The 23,942-nt window shown below is 37.3% G+C and overlaps 1 protein-coding gene across 1 annotated transcript in view; it reads left to right on the top strand.

The window, feature by feature from the left end:
* The first annotated feature begins 293 nt into the window (after positions 1-293).
* Positions 294-23,942, top strand: part of LOC132123997 (potassium voltage-gated channel subfamily B member 2-like) — a 118,858-nt gene continuing 95,209 nt past the window's right edge. The window contains exons 1-2 of the mRNA XM_059534714.1: positions 294-457; positions 1,432-2,130. Coding sequence (XP_059390697.1) covers positions 1,549-2,130 — 582 coding nt within the window. The 5' untranslated portion in view covers positions 294-457; positions 1,432-1,548. The remainder of the gene's footprint in view (positions 458-1,431; positions 2,131-23,942) is intronic.

Genomic DNA, 23,942 nt, shown 5'->3' with positions numbered 1-23,942 from the left:
TGTACAGTCCAATCCAATTAGGTTTCACCTCTAGGCTGTGATGCAGCTCGTGCTTCAGAGGAACCATTCCGTCCACACGCGCACACACATACATACAGTAGGCTACAGACACACACACGCGCGCTCAGTGTCACTCTGCAGCTCCACGCACAGTGCGCGCGCGCCCTCCGCTTTTACGCGTCCGACATCTGCAGACATCCCAACTCACCGTATCAAGCCATCGATGGAGGCAGCGCTCTTGGCGAGAAAAGGGGAGCTCTTTTAGACACAGAGATTTCCCGGTGTTCTGTGCGATCTCTTCACCCTTCTCGTGTTGAGCAAAATGTGGAACACATGTCCGGTCATAACTGAAGCCTACGCTGAGAGCTAGGAATCTTTAAGGAAACCCGCAGGCGTCTTTTCTCCCGTTTGCGCACACAGCGGTTTGTATATGCAAACGGTGGTTTACTTCAGGAAGGTAAGAAATATAGTTTGTTGCATAAACATTGTTATGGCAAGTCGTGATGCCTGGACTTCACTTGTTTGAGTGCAGCAGCTGGGATGAAGTGAAAGGAGATTTGTTTTTCAGAGCAGGTTCATTTTTTTAATAGCAAAGCTACAAAGTTATATTCAGTCGCGGGTCATTGCAACGCATATAACGGTTTTAATAGACGTTGACGCTTTTGATAGCTCTTAATGTGAAAAACACTGTGGTCCAGATGGACACACAAGTTGTAAACGCAGATATTTTGGGGGGATTTATATTAGCCTACTTTATTGCTTAGGTATATAGACTTCTAAAAGAAAAGAAGATTTATTGTCTGTGGATGATTACTGGAGAGAAAGAGAATGTTAGAGTCATCTTTGCATCTTTGCAGTTTTATGTCTTTTAAGCACACGTGGTACTAAATACACATTATGTGTAACCTTTAAATCTAAAATATTTCTAAATGAACCCAAGTAATTTTTTCTACACTACTACTACACCAGGATTGTCATTTTTAAAGGATCAGGTAGAAAAAAAACACTTAAACATTACAGTTTTAGTACTTTTAATGTTAGAACATGTGATTAAAATAGTTAAATTTGTGCATAAAATAAAATAGAGGTTAAAATATGAATACTGGATATGGCAACAAAATATTGCTTGTGTTAATTAATAATTCTATTTAGTTTAAATAAGATGTGCCACTATTCTCTTAGCTTAGGCTTTGGTGAAGCATACCAGACCTTTAGTTTTTTCTTTTCATACAAGGCACGCTTGGCTGGGGATATGTAAATCGGATCTAATGCTAGCATTTAGTTGTGCTTCCAGATGTACTTTGCAAAACACTTACAGATCAGGAGGGACTTTTCCTATATAGCCTAATTATGAGCTGAAATATTTTCCACTGCATAGAAAAAAATAAATATTTCAAGGTGGAAACAAAAGGTGTCTGTCTTTCTTCACAGCCATGGAGGGGGCCGTCTAAGGAGGACCCAACATAGTCATCTTTTTCCAGTTATCTTCTGGTTGATTTTCATCTTTAAACCTCTTCCTGGCAAGAGCCATCCATCTCCTTGCACACAATGGCAGAGAAGACCGGACTTGGGGTTCCGAAACCTGGAGGCAGATCTGAGACTTCAATTCCACCTGAGCCTATCGAGATCATCCGGACCAAGGCCCGGTCCAGGAGGGTCCGTCTCAATGTCGGGGGCCTCAACCATGAGGTCTTATGGCGCACCTTGGACCGGCTTCCCAGAACAAGATTAGGCAAACTCAGAGACTGTAACACCCACGAGTCTTTAATTGAGGTTTGCGATGACTACTGCCTGAATGAGAATGAGTACTTCTTTGACAGACATCCTGGTGCGTTCACATCCATCTTGAATTTTTACAGAACTGGAAAGCTTCACATGATGGAGGAAATGTGCGCTTTGTCTTTTGGGCAAGAGCTTGATTACTGGGGCGTCGATGAAATCTACCTGGAATCGTGCTGCCAGGCTCGCTACCATCAGAAGAAAGAGCAGATGAACGAGGAGCTGAGGAGAGAGGCAGAGACTCTTAGAGAGAGGGAAGGAGAGGGGGAATTTGATAACACCTGCTGCCCAGACAAGAGGAAGAAACTTTGGGATCTTTTGGAGAAGCCAGGTTCCTCAGTTGCTGCTAAGGTAAGATGTCATGCTTCACAACATGACAGTCTGGGACTCAAGGGGCTTTTGGCACTTCAGCAATAATAATTTTCATGTAACAACACAAGCACTTACTTATTAATAGTGAGGTTCCGTTAAACCTCAGTGTGTGTTCTGTTTCATCAGTACCTTTGGTTGTTTCAGAGTATCTCTCTTCCAAAACCTAGGGAACTAGAGGTTCATCGCTTCTAAGACAGCATTATAACTGTTAGAAAAATCACATAATGATCGATTTGGAACACTCTAAATTGGCTGTATTGCACAGGAGATTTAACTATGGATTTTGATGTTAGCTTGTAGCTAAGCTAACAGTACAATATTCTAAATACAGCCTTCTATTTTTCTGTTCCGAAACCTAGTAACTATTTCGTTCACTACTAAAACAGCTACCTTCTGAGAATGGAACGTCATTAGTGATCGGAATTTCATAAGCAGGTCCCAAACAAAATACTATTTTAACATTAGAATCTTTTACGTTAGCATGTTGCTAAGCTAAACACACAATAATGGTGAGGTCACATTTACCATTGCTCAACGTTTTTTCTTAGGTGAAAAATTCATTTATTTCAATAGGGATAAGCTGTACTGACCAACAAAAAACTGCTTAGTTTAAAAAAGTTACTAATGTGTGAGCTTTCTTTTATATATCATTATACAAATTACAATCAACAATGGAGGATTTTACCTGTGAAATTTCACTGAAATTTTGCTAATGTGATTGCACCTTAATAAGCTCCTTTATTAAAATATAAAATATAATATAAATATAAAATGCACGACACTGAATATCCAATATCGTGCATTTTGGGATTGCCTTTTTCAAGAAAGTTAACCACAATGCTTCTGATTAAAATCATGCAACTACAGTGTCTCACTAAAATGGTCTCTGGTTTTGGAACAGAGTGTTTGTGTCTGGATATTATTATTATTTTGTTCCAGTTGTAACAGAAAGATCTAAAAATTGGGTGTAATACTAATTTCAGTTTCAGGGAAAGAACATTTTTGTAAGTGTATTGATGCAAAAAAGCGATACGTTTTGATGCTGAAAAGGCTTTGGTCTGTGGCTGAAGAGCTTGTTTTGCTGTTACGGATCGCAGACAGTTGGCACAAGTTGGCAGTTAGCTGTCATATGCAATGTGTGCAAGAGCAGCTCTTCTCATTGAGTCAGAGTGGCCATGTGTGTCACATTAAAACTTATGAATATAATCATGCATAGAATGCAAGGGAATTAGTGCTTGCTGAGTTTTTTGAATGCCATTGTTGTATATTTAAGAAGGCCATATTGCTTTTATCTCACACAATGCTACATCTATCCAATTACATTAATTTGATCATTCATTGTACTTGCTCACAATGCAGAGAGAGCTCATGGTTGTATGTCCCATGTAGCTTCTAATGTGTGCCTGTATCAATGGGCGTACAGCACACTCTAAGTCATCCATTGGCTGGGGAATGCAGATGAAATTCAATCACTGATAATTTATGAGGAGTATCCAGCATAGATATCAGCTCAAATAAGGATTATATTTAACCTCTGAAATAGCGTATCATAAAAACATCATCTTAAAGTATGACAAAAATACATGAATGTGAGACATAATGAAAATATACATTTATTAGCATAACCGCTTTGGACGTCTTGCAGTGCGTGTTGTTATTACCACAAGTGCAGTGTCATCCGTTTTGTTGGACATTTCCTCCACCTATATGGGAATCATGGCTGATTCAATTTCAGCCTGCCTCCACCCGCTTAATTTATGACACAGGCTTATGATGGAAAGAGCAGGAAGATTGTGGTAATATAGAAGGCATCGGTTGTTTCCTACACTGGGTGTGGATAATAAGAGCTCTGACACTTACTATGGTCTGGGAACACTGTGGTAATGCCTTGATTTTACCTCCCAGGCAAGTAAGTGAGAGTAATTTGTGTTTGTCAGTGCACTGTTATGGCTTTCTAAACAGCATGCAAAGGCACAAAGAGAGAAAATGACATGCTTGGCGTGTATGGTGTGCGCACATGTGTTCCCAAATGTATGAACAACAGCTTGCTCATAGATCTTTGCCTTAGAGCCTCATGCAGTTTGAATGAGAGAAGCCTCTTTATATTCACAGGAAATCCCTCATATCAAAATATGTGCATGGTGCGGAGAAACCAATTTAAAGCTGGAGCGTGTCATTTTTGAGTCACCAAACAGAATGATTGTGCAAACATGGGGGAAATTTAATTAATTAAATTAAATGTATTTTATTTTGGTCATTTTGTTTATTCAGTGTAAATTACATGTGTTCGTTTTAATTTGATGTATTTTGTAGTTTAGTTTGAGTATTTTAGGGCTACCAAAGTTAATGTGCTAACCGGTATAATTAAAAAAGATAACATTTCTCAGTTTAGTGTTATTGTTATCTGGTGGTATTTTCATGTTTAATGCATTGAAGTTTTATACTATACTATGTATCAAAAATTAAAGATAACTACATTTATTCATTTGTGAACATTTTTATTTTACTTTAGTTAGTTTTGCAACACTAAAAATTAACTTTATTTGCTTCCCAGTTGTGTTTAGTTATTTATTTATTTTTTTATGTATGTCAGTTTCTTCTAAACCTTTGATGACAGAGCTGCTGTAAGCTATGAGGTTTTTCATCAATGATATACTGTATGCCTTTGTTGAAGCCACCAGCCTGCATTATTTCTGTTTATTTTTTAAATAATACTATGAAATTTTTTTTTTACACCAGTCAGAGAATCATGCCAAGCAAATCATGACAAAAAAACACTTTAGTGTCCACTCCATCAGTCAGTCTCCCTTGACTCTAAAACTACTTAAATATTTGCATATATATGAATATTTTGCAATAAACGTAATATATACTGTTTCTACAGTATGTACACAATCAACAAGTTTAATATTTCTCAATCATTTTTTAATTTAATTGCCATTTGCAATGTTTCATATGATAGTAGTTTTGAATTTAACTAAAGGCGTCAGGTACACAGACTTATTTTACTTTTTTGCCTTTGTGATTGGTTCTGAAACAAAACTAAATATATATATATATATATATATATATATATATATATATATATATATATATATATATATATATATATATATATATATATAAAGTTTTGGTCATATGGCCCCATCATAATCGTGTTAAATAATCGTGATTACAGTATTGACCAAAATAATCGTGATTATAATTTTTGCCATAATCGAGCAGCCCTAGCTGAAACAGTGGATGGGCACTGTTGCACTGTTAGACAGTTCAGCTTTAAGCTGCAGAACATTTACAGAGTGAGAAAAAGAGTGGAAAAAAAGAATAAAAATGCTCTTAGAAAATGATCCGATCTTTTTCTGGTCAGCAAAGGACCATTACATGCTCGGAACGCCCTCCCACCGCTGAGACACTGCACACACACATACAGAGATCTCATTACATCTCCTCAGAGGAATCTCCACTTATGTGTCCAAACATTACAGCACCCAGCAATCATTTACCATGCTTCCTTTGCGGTGAACACAGATTAAAAATGGACATCTGATGGGACGTACAGTTTTTAGGGGGTCAGATTAAAGGTAGAGTTGCATAAGTCAAGTGTGTTATGAGAAATTGACGAACTGAATTGAGAGAGAGAAATACCGTGGTAATCTAAGTGAAATCCCTGTGTGCACCACCTGCTGAATCAGTTATTTTCAAACATTGGTTTGTGTATAATAAATGTAATGGCCAGTTCACATACAGTCACAGATTCACATTTACACACACACACATAAAGCTTGATGTAATGTTGTGGTCCAGACTTACAGAGGTAACATTCAAAGCGGAGAGAGTATCATTTGGGAGAGTTGCACCTTGACGTTATACACCTATAAATAGGCAGCTAGCTAATGCAACAGTAGCCTTAGGTGAGGGTATAACATTTTCACTCATCAAGGGGATTGTACCAAAGGACGAAAGATATAGGAAGTCTTTCACAGAACAAACCGAGAAGGACTGGTAAAAACAAAACAAGATGCATTAATCCAAATGAAAGTCATTCATCTTCATATAGAATCTCTCATTTGAAGATTAAATATAGAAATCAGTTGATACTAGACTGCATTAATAAATCAAGGTGGAGATGACGGAAATGTTTTTTTGTGTACAGCAGTGGAGTGCTTGTGTGCCGTTATATACAGTAGGGTCATGCATCTTACATTAACCATATGTTGGTCCACATCTGCAGAATTTTCCTTCAAGAACTAAACCACACTGGGTAATGTTTGGGTAGTAACACATGACTTCAATTGTATTATAATCAGAGTTGTAAATAAACAAAGTAGCTGTTAATACAGCATGCTAAGAGATGGAAGGCAACATACCAGATGCATTGCTTCAGGTGCTCTTAGTAAGTGTGTCACTGAATAATTTTGCTTGCCATTTAATTATCTTTTGAGGGATTTCCTGCATGTCTAATTTTATGTATTTGTTTATTATTCAGGTATTTTCAGTGCCCTATATGCATTATATCTCCAAAGCCATATTCATGTGATTTCTTTACTATTTATAGGTATTGTTTTTTTTTGTTTTTTTAACATTTAGATTTTACATTTTACATTTAGACATTTGGAGTTTAAAATGCATTGAACAAATTTAATTAATATAATTTAAATCTATATTCTGCAATAGGGAGAAATTTAAATTCTGGCCAATATCCTTAAACCGATGATGTTTTAAAGACTGATAACCAATAAATGGCGGATGTTGAAATTCTATACTTTGTCTAAATGTCATAGTGAGGACCTAAAGCTCACACAGTATTTGGTTGGTTCATAATATGTGATTTATTTATAGTCTCATATGCCTCACACACACTGAGTGCCAGTGTATCTTTGATATTGCAGAATAACAGCTGTGACCTGCAGGTTAAAGTGACTGTTGCAGAATTGTAGAGCTTACTCAAACTTGAGTTAATAACCTTACTGAGTATTCATGCTAGAAGTGTTGTCTTTACATGTTCGGCTAATGCACCTCTCGCATTGTATTTATGCCTACGTTTCAAACAGAATTATGAAGTCGATATGAAGAATTAAGCAGTCGATATGGTTCTTCACTATTATCAGTGGTGGAAAGAACCAGCTGGTGGATCTAGCGATTATTACTCACCTTTCATCCATGCAAACTGTGTTTTGTTCTAAAAAAAGCCTAACTTTTTCAGTTCTTCCTGCTTTGTGAAAGCTTTGATATTTGAAGTTGGTAGTTGTACAGTAGTTTTTGTCATTGCTTTTATAAATACGCCCTTCCAGTATCATTTGCCACTTAGCTTGTGTGCTTTGCGGCTGTGTACTTCCAATCAGATGTTCAAAGTGCATTATCATGACGCCAAACCAACTTTCAATGCCATGCTGTCTTTAAATTAGAGGACCCCTCTGGTCCAACTGTCATTTACAGAGTTAGGGCACCCTCTTCTAATCTGCACTAGTGTAGTTACATAATACTTTTCAGAGAGACCTAATCAGCCCAGGCTAACATTTAGGTGCCACATCCTAAATCCTCTTTATGAATTCATAATCAGATTAGAACTCTTTGGATTATAGGTAACAACGGTTCCTCTGGCTTTGTACTGGTTGCAGAGCATCACGATTGAATGTAATGTTCCAGACTTTGCCCTTTGTTTGAATTTTTATCATAAAAAGCTCCCCCATAATGCCTTTGAATACTTGAGCATTTACAGTAACATTTAACTTATGGTTATACTGTTCAGTAATCCAATTTATGTGGTGCTCACATATCTATATGTTTCATTTATTATACTCATAAAACTTTTATTTTGTAATTATTTACTCATCCTCTTGATATTTGAAACCCCTGTGATGTTTTTTGATCTGTAGAAAATAAAATGTTTAGCGGAATGTCCAAGCTGCCCTTTTTCATTCAATGGAAGTGAAAGATGATCGTGTTCATTTTAGTGAACAACGACTTAAACTTTGGCCTGCTTTCATCACAAATATATCATATGTCTTTAAGACTTAAAATATAGTGCACAAGTTGAATAGACCACTATTATGATGCTTTGATAGTGTTTTTTATTTTTTATCCATTTTGGAGATTGAAAGCTCTAGTCCCCATCCATTTCCATTGTATAAAAAGTGCAGCATCATAAACATTCTTCAAAACTTATTGTCTTGTGGTCCATAGAAGAAAAAAAGCTGGTAACACTTTTTTTTAGGGAGCAATTCTCCGTACTGCTTATTAGTATGCATATTACTAGCATACTGGCTGTTTATAAGTACAAACCTGATTCCAAAAAAGTGGAAATTGTGAGTAAAAAAAGAATTAAATAATTTACAAATCTCATAAACTTATATTTTATTCACAATATAGAATATAGATAACATATCAAATGTTGAAAGTGAGACATTTTGAAATGTCATGCCAAATATGGGCTCATTTTGGATTTCATGAGAGCTACACATTCCAAAAAAGTTGGGACAGGTAGCAATAAGAGGCCGGAAAAGTCAAATGTACATATAAGGAATAGCTGGAGGACCAGTTTGCAACTTATTAGGTCAATTGACAACATGATTGGGTATAAAAAGAGCCTCTCAGAGTGGCAGTGTCTCTCAGAAGTCAAGATGGGCAGAGGATCACCAATTCCCCCAATGCTGCGACGGAAAGTAGTGGAGCAATATCAGAAAGGAGTTTCTCAGAGAAAAATTGCTAAGAGTTGGAAGTTATCATCATCTAAAGTGCATAATATCATCCAAAGATTCAGAGAATCTGGAACAATCTCTGTGCGTAAGGGTCAAGGCCCGAAAACCATACTGGATTGCCCGTGATCTTCGGGCCCTTAGACGGCACTTTTTCACATACAGGAATGCTACTGTAATGGAAATCACAACATGAAACATTATTGGTGAACACAAATCACCGTGCCATTTAAACATGATCCAGAAGCGCAGGCATTTTCTCTCGGCCAAGGCTCATTTAAAATGGACTGTGGCAAAGTGGAAAACTGTTCTGTGGTCAGATGAATCAAAATTTGAAGTTCTTTTTGGAAAACTGGGACGCCATGTCATCCAGACTAAAGAGGACAAGGACAACCCAAGCTGTTATCAGCGCTCAGTTCAGAAGCCTGCATCTCTGATGGTATGGGGTTGCATGAGTGCGTGTGTCATGGGCACCTTACACATCTGGAAAGGCACCATCAATGCTGAAAGGTATATCCAAGTTCTAGAACAACATATGCTCCCATCTAGATGTCGTCTCTTTCAGGGAAGCCAGACCACATACTGCATCAATTACAACATCATGGCTGCATAGAAGAAGGATCAGGGTACTGAAATGGCCAGCCTGCAGTCCAGATCTTTCACCCATAGAAAACATTTGGCGCATCATAATGAGGAAGATGCAACAAAGAAGACCTAAGACAGTTGAGCAACTAGAAGCCTGTATTAGACAAGAATGGGACAACAGTCCTATTCCTAAACTTGAGTAACTTGTCTCCTCAGTCCCCAGATGTTTGCAGACTGTTATAAATGTATACATTAATAGTTACTAGTGAGAACTAGTCCCAAAACTAAAGTATGACCAAAAAGTCATATAGGATTGGAACTCCTATATCGGGGTGAGTAAATTCTGAATTTTACATTTTTATTTTAAATTTTTATTTTTGGGCACACTATTACTTTAAATTCTGAAGCAAAACAGCAAAACTCATAAATCATTTTAAACAAATGTAGTAACTTTGTGGACAAACCATTTGCATCCAAAAAACCCTGGATGGCAGATTGTACAACCATGTGGCGATTTTTTCATTTTGTGAAATAATCCCAGCGCAGAAAAATTGCTACAGTTATACATCGAAGAACAAGTGATGGAAATGGCAGGGTAATTATAAAATGGTACTGCGATAATGCTAACCACAACAGAGAGCACTTACATCTGAGACAAACAAATCAGTGTAAATGACATGGCTCAGGAGGATTAGATTATCTCAGGAGCTTAAGACATCTGAAGTGATCCCATTTGGCTTGTACAGGACAGGTATTTAAGGACACAGCAGTGAATGTAAGGTGCAAAATTTTATTTTATCTGAGGAGTTTTTGAACTCTAGAAAGAGAGGAAATATCACTGGGCAAAAAACTTGCCTCTTACTATTGACTTCATTCATTGATCTGCACCAATGAAATCCTTGGCATTTCTGATTTGCAGTTTTAATTATGTCACACATAACCCGGAAATCAATGGTGCTGGTAATTGCAAAAGCATGGAAGTGTAAAAAGCAAAAACAAGACTTTTCACACCAAGCTCAAGACAAATATGCTTCACGCTTAGTGCTTTGTTTTAATGGCCAGGCAAGAGAGCTTGCTGGCTGGAAACATCAGAAACATTGGCTGGGAGTTATAACATCCCCATTGGATGCCGTGGCATTGCATAGCATGGCTTAATTTTATTTGCTGCTGTGGCTGAAGACAACAAAGAGACAAAAATTTGGTGAAAGAACAGCTTTTATGTTTAATGTTGATGAAAGTCTGCCTGTGATTTGATGATTTGTCTGCCAAAAATAACCTCTGAAGAAATATATAATTTATTAAGCAATATGTGTAGAACTCACATCTGTAAAAAATGTAGATCAAAGTCACATCCAAGAGGGAAGAAAACTTTTAATTAATGGAAAAGATGACAAAAAAAGTCTAGATTTGCGTTTTTAAGTATTTGAGACAGTGAAACACTGAAAGAAGATGTCTGGCTCTTCTAAATGAGGTGATGGTCCAGTAGCTGTTGCTCTATTTGAGCCCTGAAGAGACATAGTTTTGTATTCACTGAATCCCTCAGTGGAGAACTTCGATCCCTGGTAAAAGTCCTCCAATGCATTAAAAAAAAAAACAGTGCTTTAAAATAAATAAAGATATTGTGTTTGACAGCCCCTTTGAAAATATTCACGGTTGCTGTGAAAGTATACTCTGACCTGACATACTCTACAACTCTTAACATCCTCACCTTCAAAAGACACACAGGTTACAACCCGAATTCCGGAAAAGTTGGGACGTTTTTTAAATTTTAATAAAATGAAAACTAAGAGACTTTCAAATCACATGAGCCAATATTTTATTCACAATATAACATAGATAACATAGCAAATGTTTAAACTGAGAAAGTTTACAATTTTATGCACAAAATAAGCTCATTTCAATTTTGATTTCTGCTACAGGTCTCAAAATAGTTGGGACGGGGCATGTTTACCATGGTGTAGCATCTCCTTTTCTTTTCAAAACAGTTTGAAGACGTCTGGGCATTGAGGCTATGAGTTGCTGGAGTTTTGCTGTTGGAATTTGGTCCCATTCTTGCCTTATATAGATTTCCAGCTGCTGAAGAGTTCGTGGTCGTCTTTGACGTATTTTTCGTTTAATGATGCGCCAAATGTTCTCTATAGGTGAAAGATCTGGACTGCAGGCAGGCCAGGTTAGCACCCGGACTCTTCTACGACGAAGCCATGCTGTTGTTATAGCTGCAGTATGTGGTTTTGCATTGTCCTGCTGAAATAAACAAGGCCTTCCCTGAAATAGACGTTGTTTGGAGGGAAGCATATGTTGCTCTAAAACCTTTATATACCTTTCAGCATTCACAGAGCCTTCCAAAACATGCAAGCTGCCCATACCGTATGCACTTATGCACCCCCATACCATCAGAGATGCTGGCTTTTGAACTGAACGCTGATAACATGCTGGAAGGTCTCCCTCCTCTTTAGCCCGGAGGACACGGCATCCGTGATTTCCAACAAGAATGTCAAATTTGGACTCGTCTGACCATAAAACACTATTCCACTTTGAAATAGTCCATTTTAAATGAGCCTTGGCCCACAGGACACGACGGCGCTTCTGGACCATGTTCACATATGGCTTCCTTTTTGCATGATAGAGCTTTAGTTGGCATCTGCTGATGGCACGGCGGATTGTGTTTACCGACAGTGGTTTCTGAAAGTATTCCTGGGCCCATTTAGTAATGTCATTGACAAAATCATGCCGATGAGTGATGCAGTGTCGTCTGAGAGCCCGAAGACCACGGGCATCCAATAAAGGTCTCCGGCCTTGTCCCTTAGACTCTGCTTCTCTAAGACAAAGCTTTTATAGCTAATCATGTTACAGACCTGATATCAATTAACTTAATTAATCACTAGATGTTCTCCCAGCTGAATCTTTTCAAAACTGCTTGCTTTTTTAGCCATTTGTTGCCCCCGTGTCAACTTTTTTGAGACCTGTAGCAGGCATTAAATTTTAAATGAGCTAGTTAAGTGGATAAAAGTGTAAAATTTCTCAGTTTAAACATTTGCTACGTTATCTATGTTCTATTGTGAATAAAATATTGGCTCATGTGATTTGAAATTCCTTTAGTTTTCATTTTATTAAAATTTAAAAAACTTTTCCGGAATTCGGGTTGTAAGTTCTCAGCTCAATATGCTTGCCAGTCCTGTTTTGGAGTGTGAATGTGGTTATTTTCATGCGTATTTTGGTTATAAACAGAGATATATGATTTTTATACATTTAGTCTTGGTTCAAGGCAGACAGATTCTCAACCTGTGCAGTGCGATATTTTTCAGACTCTTTCTGCAGGTTGCATCGCATCACCAGTAGGTGGCGACAAGTGACGTTTTTTTATGAATGATGAACGATGGCTTGCTGCATCCGGATTCACATACTCTCTGAGTAGGTACTTCTTTTGAACTAGTAATTACTTAAAAGTATGCAACTGTTAAAAGTATGTTGTAAATTGTATGAATTTATGTAGTATGAATGTAATCAGGATGTAAAGTACTACATTCGTAAGATGTCATTGTCCTGTGAACTACCAGTGTCAGTTGTGCCTCTTAAGTGCCATTCACAAATCCTCTCCTGTGCCCTTATGGGATAGCAATAGTGGTGGGAGAAAGAATCGATTCTCCGATGCATCGCGATTCTCTCTTCAATGATTCTGAATCGATTCTTAACATTTCAGAATAGATTCTGAGCTTGTTTATTTTTCCCGCATATGGCACGTCTGTGCGTTAAAGAAGCGGGTGCCTTCAATGTTAAAAAAAATGATTAATTAAAAAGTTTAAATGGGTAAATACATATTTGTTATACTTAATTTTCTTTTCTGGCATAATTGTTAAAACACTAGACATTGGCATTGTTGTTAAAACTCTTGACATGCTTATTCTGTGCATTTTGAGCACGTTTTGTGTTAAATCACATTTATTTTGTCCATCAAAAGTGTGCTTTCACTTTAATTGAGCTTGAGCAGCACAGCAAAAATAGAACGGACGCCGAAACCCCTGCTGCACTGCTGTTCATGCGTCGCTCCTACTTGACGCTCACGCGCTGCTCCTGGTCCCGGTGTGAACGCACTCATTGATGGACGCCGAAAAAAATATGCGCTGCTCGCGCGCCGCTCACGCTTGCGGTGTGAAAGAGGGGTTAAAATGCAGCACTCAGGTTCAAAGAAGTTCTGCTTTTTAAAAATATGTCTCTAGACCTTGCATTTTTGTCATTGCCGCTTTCCATGTTTTTAAAAAATAGCATTCTGAGTGAATGGGGCTTATGGCATTGTGGAAGACGTTCTTCAGTGTCTACTGTTGCTAATTTTACAAGTAAAAATAGAAAAGCTTGACTTTCCATTATTCTTATTTGGTCCATATTTGTTGTTGCTTAAACAGGACAATTCAAGTTTCAATACAACTGTCAGTCCCAAAATTTGACTGTCAGAACATGCTCTGTAGATTGAGATCCTGTCAGACAAACTTCTGTTTTTTTCTTTTGTATGATCTAAGACATCATGACCAAATGTCAGTCTGTAACTCCCCCTGAAACTGCATTTTTCCCAAGGTGTGGGAAGACGTGAAATCTTTCATGTCCTGTCATCTTTCAGGCATGACAAGACACGGTAGCATACTGGCACCTGATGTAGCACTTCTATATTTGGCCATGGTCTATCATGTTTGCGATGCTGTATGTGCTCCTCCAGGTGTCCATCGTCAGGGGGCAGAAGGTGTGTTGTGACCACATCCTTTACAAACACTCAGATGATTGATGAATTTATTGTCTTGGTGAAACATCAAGTTAGATGTCAGCAATAGCCTTTGGGGTTTCGTCCTTGCTAGCAAAATAGACGAAAGAGCTGAAACGGAAGTGAGAGGCTAGGAAATGTAGGAATCATAATTAACAACATTTTTCACCCCTCTCTGTGAAGAAAGCCCAGTGTTTGCAGTGTTTCCATGGAGATCTGGAAGGGTTTGGTGCACGGCTGTGAGTCTGACTGCTATCTTAAACTAATGACAGAGCACAATTCCACTTACCAGCTTGGAATAAAAACACCATCATTTAGAGCAATAATGTGCATAAAACAAAAAGGAAAAGGAGGAATGTGATTAAAATGTGACTTTTATTCTTGTTTATACTTTATTTATTTAAACAATGAAGTTTCTTTATTATTGTTAGTAAAATATATTTTTTCCTCGTTTTTAATGCAGGAATAAAATTTGGATACTGAGGCACCAAAACAATGCTTGAACAGGTTCTGCAGCCTGCTTGAAACTTGAAACATCTGATTAAAAGAGTAGCTCAGGTGTGTATCTGAGCATTTTTTGATACTCATTATATTTAATCATTTTTGGCATTTTTTTAAACCACAGATTTGATTTGAAATAAGGAAAATGTTACATTTATATATAAAAATGGCAGATTTGGCCATAACTTGACAATAAATTGAAGATTTTGTTACATATAGTAATTTTAGTCACTGTTTGATTTATAGATAATTTTAGCAGTAGTCATAAAAGTAATGTGTATTGTAAATGCATTTTCTTTAAAATGGTATAATCTTTATAATAAGGGAATTCATTTGCTTATAACTTTTTTAACAATATTTACATTAAAATTGCACATATTGTCTAGTTAAAGGTATAATTTCTTTAGAATTAATTCTAAGATATTTTTTCAGTAAATGTTTTAAAAATGTAGAAATAATTGTCACCTAATTTTAAGGTAATTAATATTCTTCTAAGAAAGGACATTTCACAGTAAACTTACATGTATTCTATCAGTACAAAATATATGTTTTAGTTCTATAGTGAGAAGAAATTTACAATTTATTAGATTTTACTGTAACATTTTCTCTTTTTTTGCTATTGAGATAAATATTTTTGAAACCTATATTTTCTTATCATATTCATCTCTGTGAGAGTCCAAATGGGAGCGCAAGAGAACAAGAACAGATGATATTACCCAGCAGCCTCCTCAGACCTTTTTGGCACCTACACTGCCCCATCCACTCTTAAAACCGACCCATCTGCCAAGCAGAAACAGGTCGAGGAAATTAATTGTTGTGCAGAACATTTAAGGAGGGATGGACGCATTCCAATTCTGTTTAAACAGTTAAAAATAAAATACAATTGCAGAATGAAATAAATAATAATTATCAGGTATAGTAAAAAGCCAGCATGGGAAATTCAGAAATGGGGAGAGGTGAGACTGTGCCAATAGTTGGACAAGGCATGATTGTAGGGTGGGGCAAGAGACAGTAGAAAAGAGAAAGTAGAGGAGACAAAGATGTGGTACAAACTGTTAGCAAGAGTGTTTCACCAAGCGGACAAGCCACTGTGGGCCTATGCCAATTAGTTGTCCACACAGTTTATTTAGTGTGTGCCTGTGGACTGCACTGTTACTCTCCTGGGCCTCCACTCCTGCTGTGCCCTCAAAGACCTATGTCCTGATCAGGTCCATGATGCATTCAGCTCTTAACCTCTTAGCCAGCACCCCGACGCCCTAACCCTGAATACCCCTAAACTCACACGTGTCAGTGTTTATGAATAGATTCAATGAAACGGTACAAATTTAATCTTGACAAACTATGTATCATTATAAAGATCTAAGCCTCAAGCATCGACGACAGATCGCTGTTTTTCAATGGAAAGCTTATAAAGACTGTATTTGCTACATTTGTGTAAGCAGTACACATAAAAACATGAACAATGGAAACGCTGTACATACCAGATCCGTCGTAATAACGAGTCATAAACACATCCACAGCTGTAAATCCCAGTTTAGTTAGAAAGGTAAGGGTCCACTGAACGACATCTCATGAAGCACGTTTGGTCCAACGAAGCAATAATGTTGTAATATGGATCATAATTCCTTTGTTTATGTTTCAGTTCTTCAGCGACAGAACTGTTTGTGTCCGTTATGGAATAACTCACGGTCGGAAACTGCATCTTGGTAGTAAAAAAACGGCATGGTTTTGCAGCGTACAGTGTCACAAACAGAATGAGGCGATCCACCTGAAAAAAAAAATTGATTGAAAGATAGGCGAAAGATAGTATATTTGAATTTTGGCGCTCCCTCGTCACGCGCTCTGACGCACCTGTCAGCTGATGGAGGCGGAACTTATAGCGATCGCCTTTTTCTTTGTTTGTTTTATTTTTCAACAGATTTTATATATGTGAGAGTGTGTTTTATGTTGAATGTGAATGTATCTGCGTGATTACCATCTGTTTGAGTGCAAATCAGCCCAAATCAGCTCGCTATTACTGTATGATCACGGCTATCAAAGTGAACGCGTCTATGTGAATAGAGAGGGTGGATTATTTACTGTATGGCACATTTGTGTTATGACCATTTGTATAAGTGGCCACCAGCACATCAGCACTTATTTGCATCGTAATTCATTGTAAATGCTGCATTTCTAGCAATCTCAGGATTTTCTGTAACTGGCAAACAAAGTTAAATCTTTTTTTATTTTTCTTATTATTCTTATTTTTCTTACTCAAATTATTCTTATTGTATTTTTCTAGTGCTCAAATAAATCACTTATATGATTTCTAAGTTTATGTCTAATGTTTTATAATTGAAAAAAACTAAGCAGTGGTATGTTTGCTGACTAAATAGTTTGTAGAAGCCTTCAATACTGTTTTTCTTATATTTGGAGGGTGGGGGTCTAGACATAGTCTCAGAAAGAATATTTGCAGGAGTCAAATTTTTCATGATATCTTATTCAGATTTGAAATAGAAACTCATGAGACATGTGGCTTTCAATCCATTACTTTTCTAGATTGCTCCAGGACTCATTTGATGTTTTTTTATATCAAATAAAAAAATTTTTAAGTGTGGTAAAAAAAATTCAATGCACTTCAGTGTCTATAACTTTTAATATTTTTGAGCATTATCAAATCTGGTTGATAAAAAGTAAAGCTCAAAGTGTCTTCTTTCCAAAGACACCAAAATTATGTTTGTAACTGTAGGAAACTGTTACAATTATAAGTTAGGTAGAGCACTTTCAGCTGTGAGTCCCATAATGGGGGGTACTGGCTAACAGGTTAATGAGCTTAAAGTCAAGGGTCTTGTTCTTGGACCTGACAGAGTCGCTCCCAGCACCCCATCATGGTCAGAACACCATAACCTCTGTTTAACCGACCTTATAATGCATTTTAAGCGCCTGAGGATCATTGCAATTGTCAAGTTAATAACACGAGGATGCAGTTTCTGTGGTGCTAGGGATGTTTGGTGAGCAAAGGTAAACTTTTGCCATCTGACTGCTCTTCCACTGTCCTTCCTGTTTGTCTTTGTTAGTCTCCTCCCACACGCTCGGAGCTGCAGGTGCTATTTTTCCACACAGTATTTGGCACCGTAGTAGGCTATTTGTCTGAATTCAGTGACTGCTGGAATATTGCCTTTCTTATTTGTTTGACATTGTGATAAAGCAGGGCTGGATCAGCAAGGACCAAGGGGCTCAAATAAACTCCCAAACCACTAAATGGTAAAAAAAAGAGAAGCTATTTCTCTGACAAGCATTATAGTCATGTAGATAATGAAAACCTAGATGGATCATATTATCCTTAAATGCAATGAATTTAACTGGTGAATACCAAAGGATTTCATGTAATGTTTCCCAATTTAATAAAGCAACACATCTGCATTCAAGTTTTTTTTTTTGTACAGTAGTACAGCAAAACCAAAAGGATTTTTCAAAGACAAAAATTCAAATCTTTGTCTGAGATTAATTCTGTTTTGATTCATGCATATTGATGTATACTCTCAATGTCCTGTAAAATAATACAGATTATAGTGAGCTTTAAAAAAGTGGAAGGCAAAAAAAATCTATCATTATTTCAGTATTTGTTTATTCACATTTACATGAGTCAGTTTCAAATGGCATTTTCTTTCAATCTGGGCTGCAAACCAGCCTGAACAGTTGGCATGTTCTGAAAATGAGCTTAATAAACACTTTCTCCTTGTCACTTAGAAAACTATTACTTGATAACTCAAATAATGAAGATAATTTCACATTTACAATGCACTTATAGTGATATGTGCTTTTCATTTTTATATAAATACAAAAAAACATAATTTTTTACCACGTGAGGACTGAGTGGTGAAGAAACGCTACTGTTAAAGCACTGATTGCATGTTGTGTATACAATTGACTTGATATGATAAACTTTAAGATGCGTCTACGATGCCTTAAATTGATCAAAAGTTACAGTATAGACATTTATAATATTACAATAGATTTCTATTCATCAAAAAATCATGAAAAAAATGTATTATGGATTCTTCAAACTGTTTTCAACACTGATAACAATACAAAATGTTTCTTGAGCACCAAACTGGTATGTTAGAATGATTTCTGAAGGATCATGTGACACTGAAGACTTGGAGTAATGATGCTGAAAATTCAGCTTTCCATCACAGGAATACATTTTTATTTTAAATTAACAATATTTTATCATATTAATGTTTTACTGTATTTTTGATCAAATAAATGCAGCCTTGGTGAGCAAAATAGACTTCTTTCATAAACATTAAAAAAAAACTTACTAACCCCAAACCTTTGAATGGTGGTATATGAGTGGAGATAGTGTGGAGATTGAGATTGAATTGGGGTCTGAGCTGGTTTTCTGGATGGAGACCCCCTGACTACTTACTAATCCTCTTTTGCCGTATTACCAAGTCTTACTGCAAATAATTCTGCTACCCTTCTGGGTCAATGTCCCACATTGTTTATCCTAGTCTGGTCAGTCTGTCTGTCTCATGAGTTGATGGTGGCAGTTAATCAATTACTGTGTTTCATGCATCTAATGAAATCTATGAGACTTGTCCGTGTCCCAAGAAAAACTGTAATAGGGTAATAAGACTGTATAACCATGAGACCGCATGTTGCTTGAGTTGTTATTTTATTCCATGTGTCTTAAGTATAAGCTACAGATGGAACACAGAGATCTGAGTACAGCAGGGTTCACCTTTTAAAAAGAAGATACATGCTCAGGCCTAAAACATAGTGAGCTGCCTACATAAACAGCATTTGTAGACACTAATGTGCTCTTATTTGTCTCAAACTGTAGGTAGCGAATTCTATGTAATTTTTAGAACAAAGCATTTACACTATGCACTGTAAGTGGGGGTGTTTTAAATTAAGTAACAACATGATTGTTTCTGTGCATTTTCAGATTTACAATCTATCTGAACCTGATCTGGGACCGAAAATTAACATTTACATTTTAGGTTAGCCTATCCAACAAGCCAAGCTCAATATTTACAAATTTGGATGGAGCTTAGGGGAAAATGCATGTTTATTCATGCTCAGAAGCACTTAGGAAAGAGTAACAGATTTTTAAGAATCATATTTCACTCATCGTTCATGTGCACTGCATATTCATGTACTTATTGGTGTATTGATTTTGTAACTTTGCTAGATTTAGCTGTTTGCATTATCTCTCTGCAAGGGCGCTATTTTCGAGAGTGCCTGTTAACGAAGTTGCCGACTGTGAAAAGCATTTCGAACCAGGCGCTAATGTTCACTTTAGGTTAGCTTACTGTATATGTAGACAGCTGCCTATATAGGAGGTAGACAGCAAGTGAGCTCATAGGGTTCGTAGACATAGCCATTCTAACTATATGAGGTTTCTGAGTAGTTTGTAATTTCAAAGAGAACAAAAGTCTGTGGTACAAGCAAAATTGCTTGCTTATGATGGTTGTATGCTTCGTTTATGTTTATTTTTTATTTTTCATTTATCTTCATTTAACAATGATTTATATTAACTAAATATAAGCTAAAGCACTTTCTAAATGTTGACAGGTACTCAGTTAGCTAAGATTTAGGTAAGTTAGGTACATTTTAAATGTATAACAAATTGCAAGTTAGCTGATCACTCTGTCCTGTGCTGTTTTCCAGATGCGTTTTGACCATAGAAATGCATTATCTACTGCTGTACAGTGCCATAACTGGCAGATGTTTTCCAGATATGCTTTGCAGGCATGATTAATTAATATCAGATTTGTTGTTGATTATCTTCACTATCGATTTTTCACAAGTTTATAGTTGATGCAGCCATGTACTTTCTTGTGTTTGATATTTTAACATATAATCTCTGTTTAGTCCAGCGAAGCCTTCAGTGTGGATCTGTCAGCATTTATATGTTCCACTGAAAGCATCTGAGCACTTTAGACTGAAATATTGATGGGAACGACATTCACTACAAAGCAATAGAGCGCTGCCAGACAGAATTTGAAGTTTGTGAACAAAAATGGAAAAAAGGGAATATCAAACTCAAAGCGGAGGAGTACTTTCAAAGAGAAATGTTCTGACCACAGTGATTGTGAATGACTGTGATGGTCAGTCTGTTGGGTTGCCTTCAGGACATGTTAAGTCCTTGTAAGCCCATGTTTAACTCTATGAAGGATTCCTGTAATAAGGTAATTGGTCACAACAGACGGTAGAGCACTATCAGCTTCATAAGTCGCAAGATCGTCCCTCTCTACTGGTATAAAATTTGATTTGTCAGAGATTTATCCTGTCTATAGTCAATGATGATGTATTGTGTGAAGTTAAAATCCTCCCAGACCGTGCTGGGTAAGTTTAAGCACCTTTGGATTTGAAGGTCATGGTTTTGATCCCCATGCCTGATTGATTCAGATCGAAGCCTGTCGTGAGGAATGAGGAGGCCACAAGGACCAGAGACCTTCTGCTGACTGAGCAAAAACTTCTCTCTTCCTCTCAAGTAATATTTTAAAGCAATAAGGACATGTTTGGGGGCATGCGCTATATCGGTGCTATATCGGTTATTGGTCAATATTATTATTATTTTTTTACTTGTTGGTATTGGTTGTGTGGTTTTCGTCCCAGTCGTGGAACACTGGACCAGCTCTATACCCTTTCCAGGGTGCTGGAGGGTTCATGGGAGTTTGCCCAACCAGTCCACATGTGGATTTGGAGAAGGCATTCAACCATGTTCCTCGTGGCATCCTGTGGAGGGTGCTCTGGGAGTATGGGGTCGCCGCTGTTCGGGCTGTTCGGTCCCTGTACGACCGGAGCAAGAGCTTGGTTCACATTGCCGGCAGTAGGTCAGACCTGTTCACGGTGCATGTTGGACTTCCCAGGGAGTGTTCCAGGCACATCCCACCGGGAGGAGGCCCCGGGGAAGACCTAGGACACGCTGGAGGGACTATGTCTCCCGGCTGGCCTGGGAACGCCTTGGGGTTCCCCCGGAAGAGTTGGAGGAAGTGGCTAGGGAGAGGGAAGTCTGGGCATCTCTGCTTAGACTGTTTTATTATTATACATTTTTAATTTTTTGATTAAGTTTTACTTTTAGAAATGTCATTATTTCAACTTTAATATATTTGAGTTTTCTGCTAACACAGCATTTGTAATACTAAATAATCTAATATTTATATTTTATTTCAGCTTTATTTCAGTTAAAGAAAATAAAATGTTTTGTTTGTTAACTTTTAACTGCCTTTTACTTTAATAATTTAGCAAACCTCAAAATAAATGTACATTTCCTATATTGTAAATGATCATGATTTGATATCTAAATATACTTAAGATTATTATATTAAGACAGAATAGTAATTTTTTTTTTTTCTTTTTTTTTTTTGGGTGGCCATAAAAATCAGGGCCCGGTTCTCCGATAGCACTCACTCTTAGCGTGCTAAGAATACCTCGAAAGATACAACCCGAATTCCGGAAAAGTTGGGACGTTTTTTACATTTTAATAAAATGAAAACTAAAAGACTTTCAAATCACATGAGCCAATATTTTATTCACAATAGAACATAGATAACATAGCAAATGTTTAAACTGAGAAAGTTTACAATTTTATGCACAAAATGAGCTCATTTCAATTTTGATTTCTGCTACAGGTCTCAAAATAGTTGGGACGGGGCATGTTTACCATGGTGTAGCATCTCCTTTTCTTTTCAAAACAGTTTGAAGACGTCTGGGCATTGAGGCTATGAGTTGCTGGAGTTTTGCTGTTGGAATTTGGTCCCATTCTTGCCTTATATAGATTTCCAGCTGTTGAAAAGTTCGTGGTCGTCTTTGACGTATTTTTCGTTTAATGATGCGCCAAATGTTCTCTATAGGTGAAAGATCTGGACTGCAGGCAGGCCAGGTTAGCACCCGGACTCTTCTACGACGAAGCCATGCTGTTGTTATAGCTGCAGTATGTGGTTTTGCATTGTCCTGCTGAAATAAACAAGGCCTTCCCTGAAATAGACGTTGTTTGGAGGGAAGCATATGTTGCTCTAAAACCTTTATATACCTTTCAGCATTCACAGAGCCTTCCAAAACATGCAAGCTGCCTATACCGTATGCACTTATGCACCCCCATACCATCAGAGATGCTGGCTTTTAAACTGAACGCTGATAACATGCTGGAAGGTCTCCCTCCTCTTTAGCCCAGAGGACACGATTTCCAACAAGAATGTCAAATTTGGACTCGTCTGACCATAAAACACTATTCCACTTTGAAATAGTCCATTTTAAATGAGCCTTGGCCCACAGGACACGACGGCGCTTCTGGACCATGTTCACATATGGCTTCCTTTTTGCATGATAGAGCTTTAGTTGGCATCTGCTGATGGCACGGCGGATTTTGTTTACCGACAGTGGTTTCTGAAAGTAATGTCATTGACACAATCATGCCGATGAGTGATGCAGTGTCGTCTGAGAGCCCGAAGACCACGGGCATCCAATAAAGGTCTCCGGCCTTGTCCCTTACGCACAGAGATTTCTCCAGTTTCTCTGAATCTTTTGATGATGTCATGCACTGTAGATGATGAGATTTGCAAATCCTTTGCAATTTGACATTGAGGAACATTGTTTTTAAAGTTTTCCACAATTTTTTAACGCAGTCTTTCACAGATTGGAGAGCCTCTGCCCATCTTTACTTCTGAGAGACTCTGCTTCTCTAAGACAAAGCTTTTATAGCTAATCATGTTACAGACCTGATATCAATTAACTTAATTAATCACTAGATGTTCTCCCAGCTGAATCTTTTCAAAACTGCTTGCTTTTTTAGCCATTTGTTGCCCCCGTTCCAACTTTTTTGAGACCTGTAGCAGGTATTAAATTTTAAATGAGCTAATTAAGTGGATAAAAGTGTAAAGTTTCTCAGTTTAAACATTTGCTACGTTATCTATGTTCTATTGTGAATAAAATATTGGCTCATGTGATTTGAAATTCCTTTAGTTTTCATTTTATTAAAATTTAAAAAACGTCCCAACTTTTCCGGAATTCAGGTTGTATATCTTACCAAAGTTGTTTATGTTCCTAAGTGTGTTCCCCGAAGTGTCCCTTAGGAAGCTTCTTAGCACGCTGCCTTTTACGTCCGACATTACAAGAGCGCTGTCCCGAGTGAGGGTGCTGAATTAGTTGGCATTGATTGCTCAGGAATCGATTTTCCACTTCACGCGAAGGTGCAATACAGGGTTAAGAAATACAACACGTTCTATGCAAATGAAACATTCCTCAAATTATTACAGTAACATTTATTT

This window comes from Carassius carassius, chromosome 42 (genome assembly GCF_963082965.1).
Source record: "Carassius carassius chromosome 42, fCarCar2.1, whole genome shotgun sequence".
Taxonomy (NCBI): Eukaryota; Metazoa; Chordata; class Actinopteri; order Cypriniformes; family Cyprinidae; genus Carassius; species Carassius carassius.
Note: the sequence above shows the minus strand (reverse complement) of the source record. Positions and strands in the feature narration are given on the sequence as shown.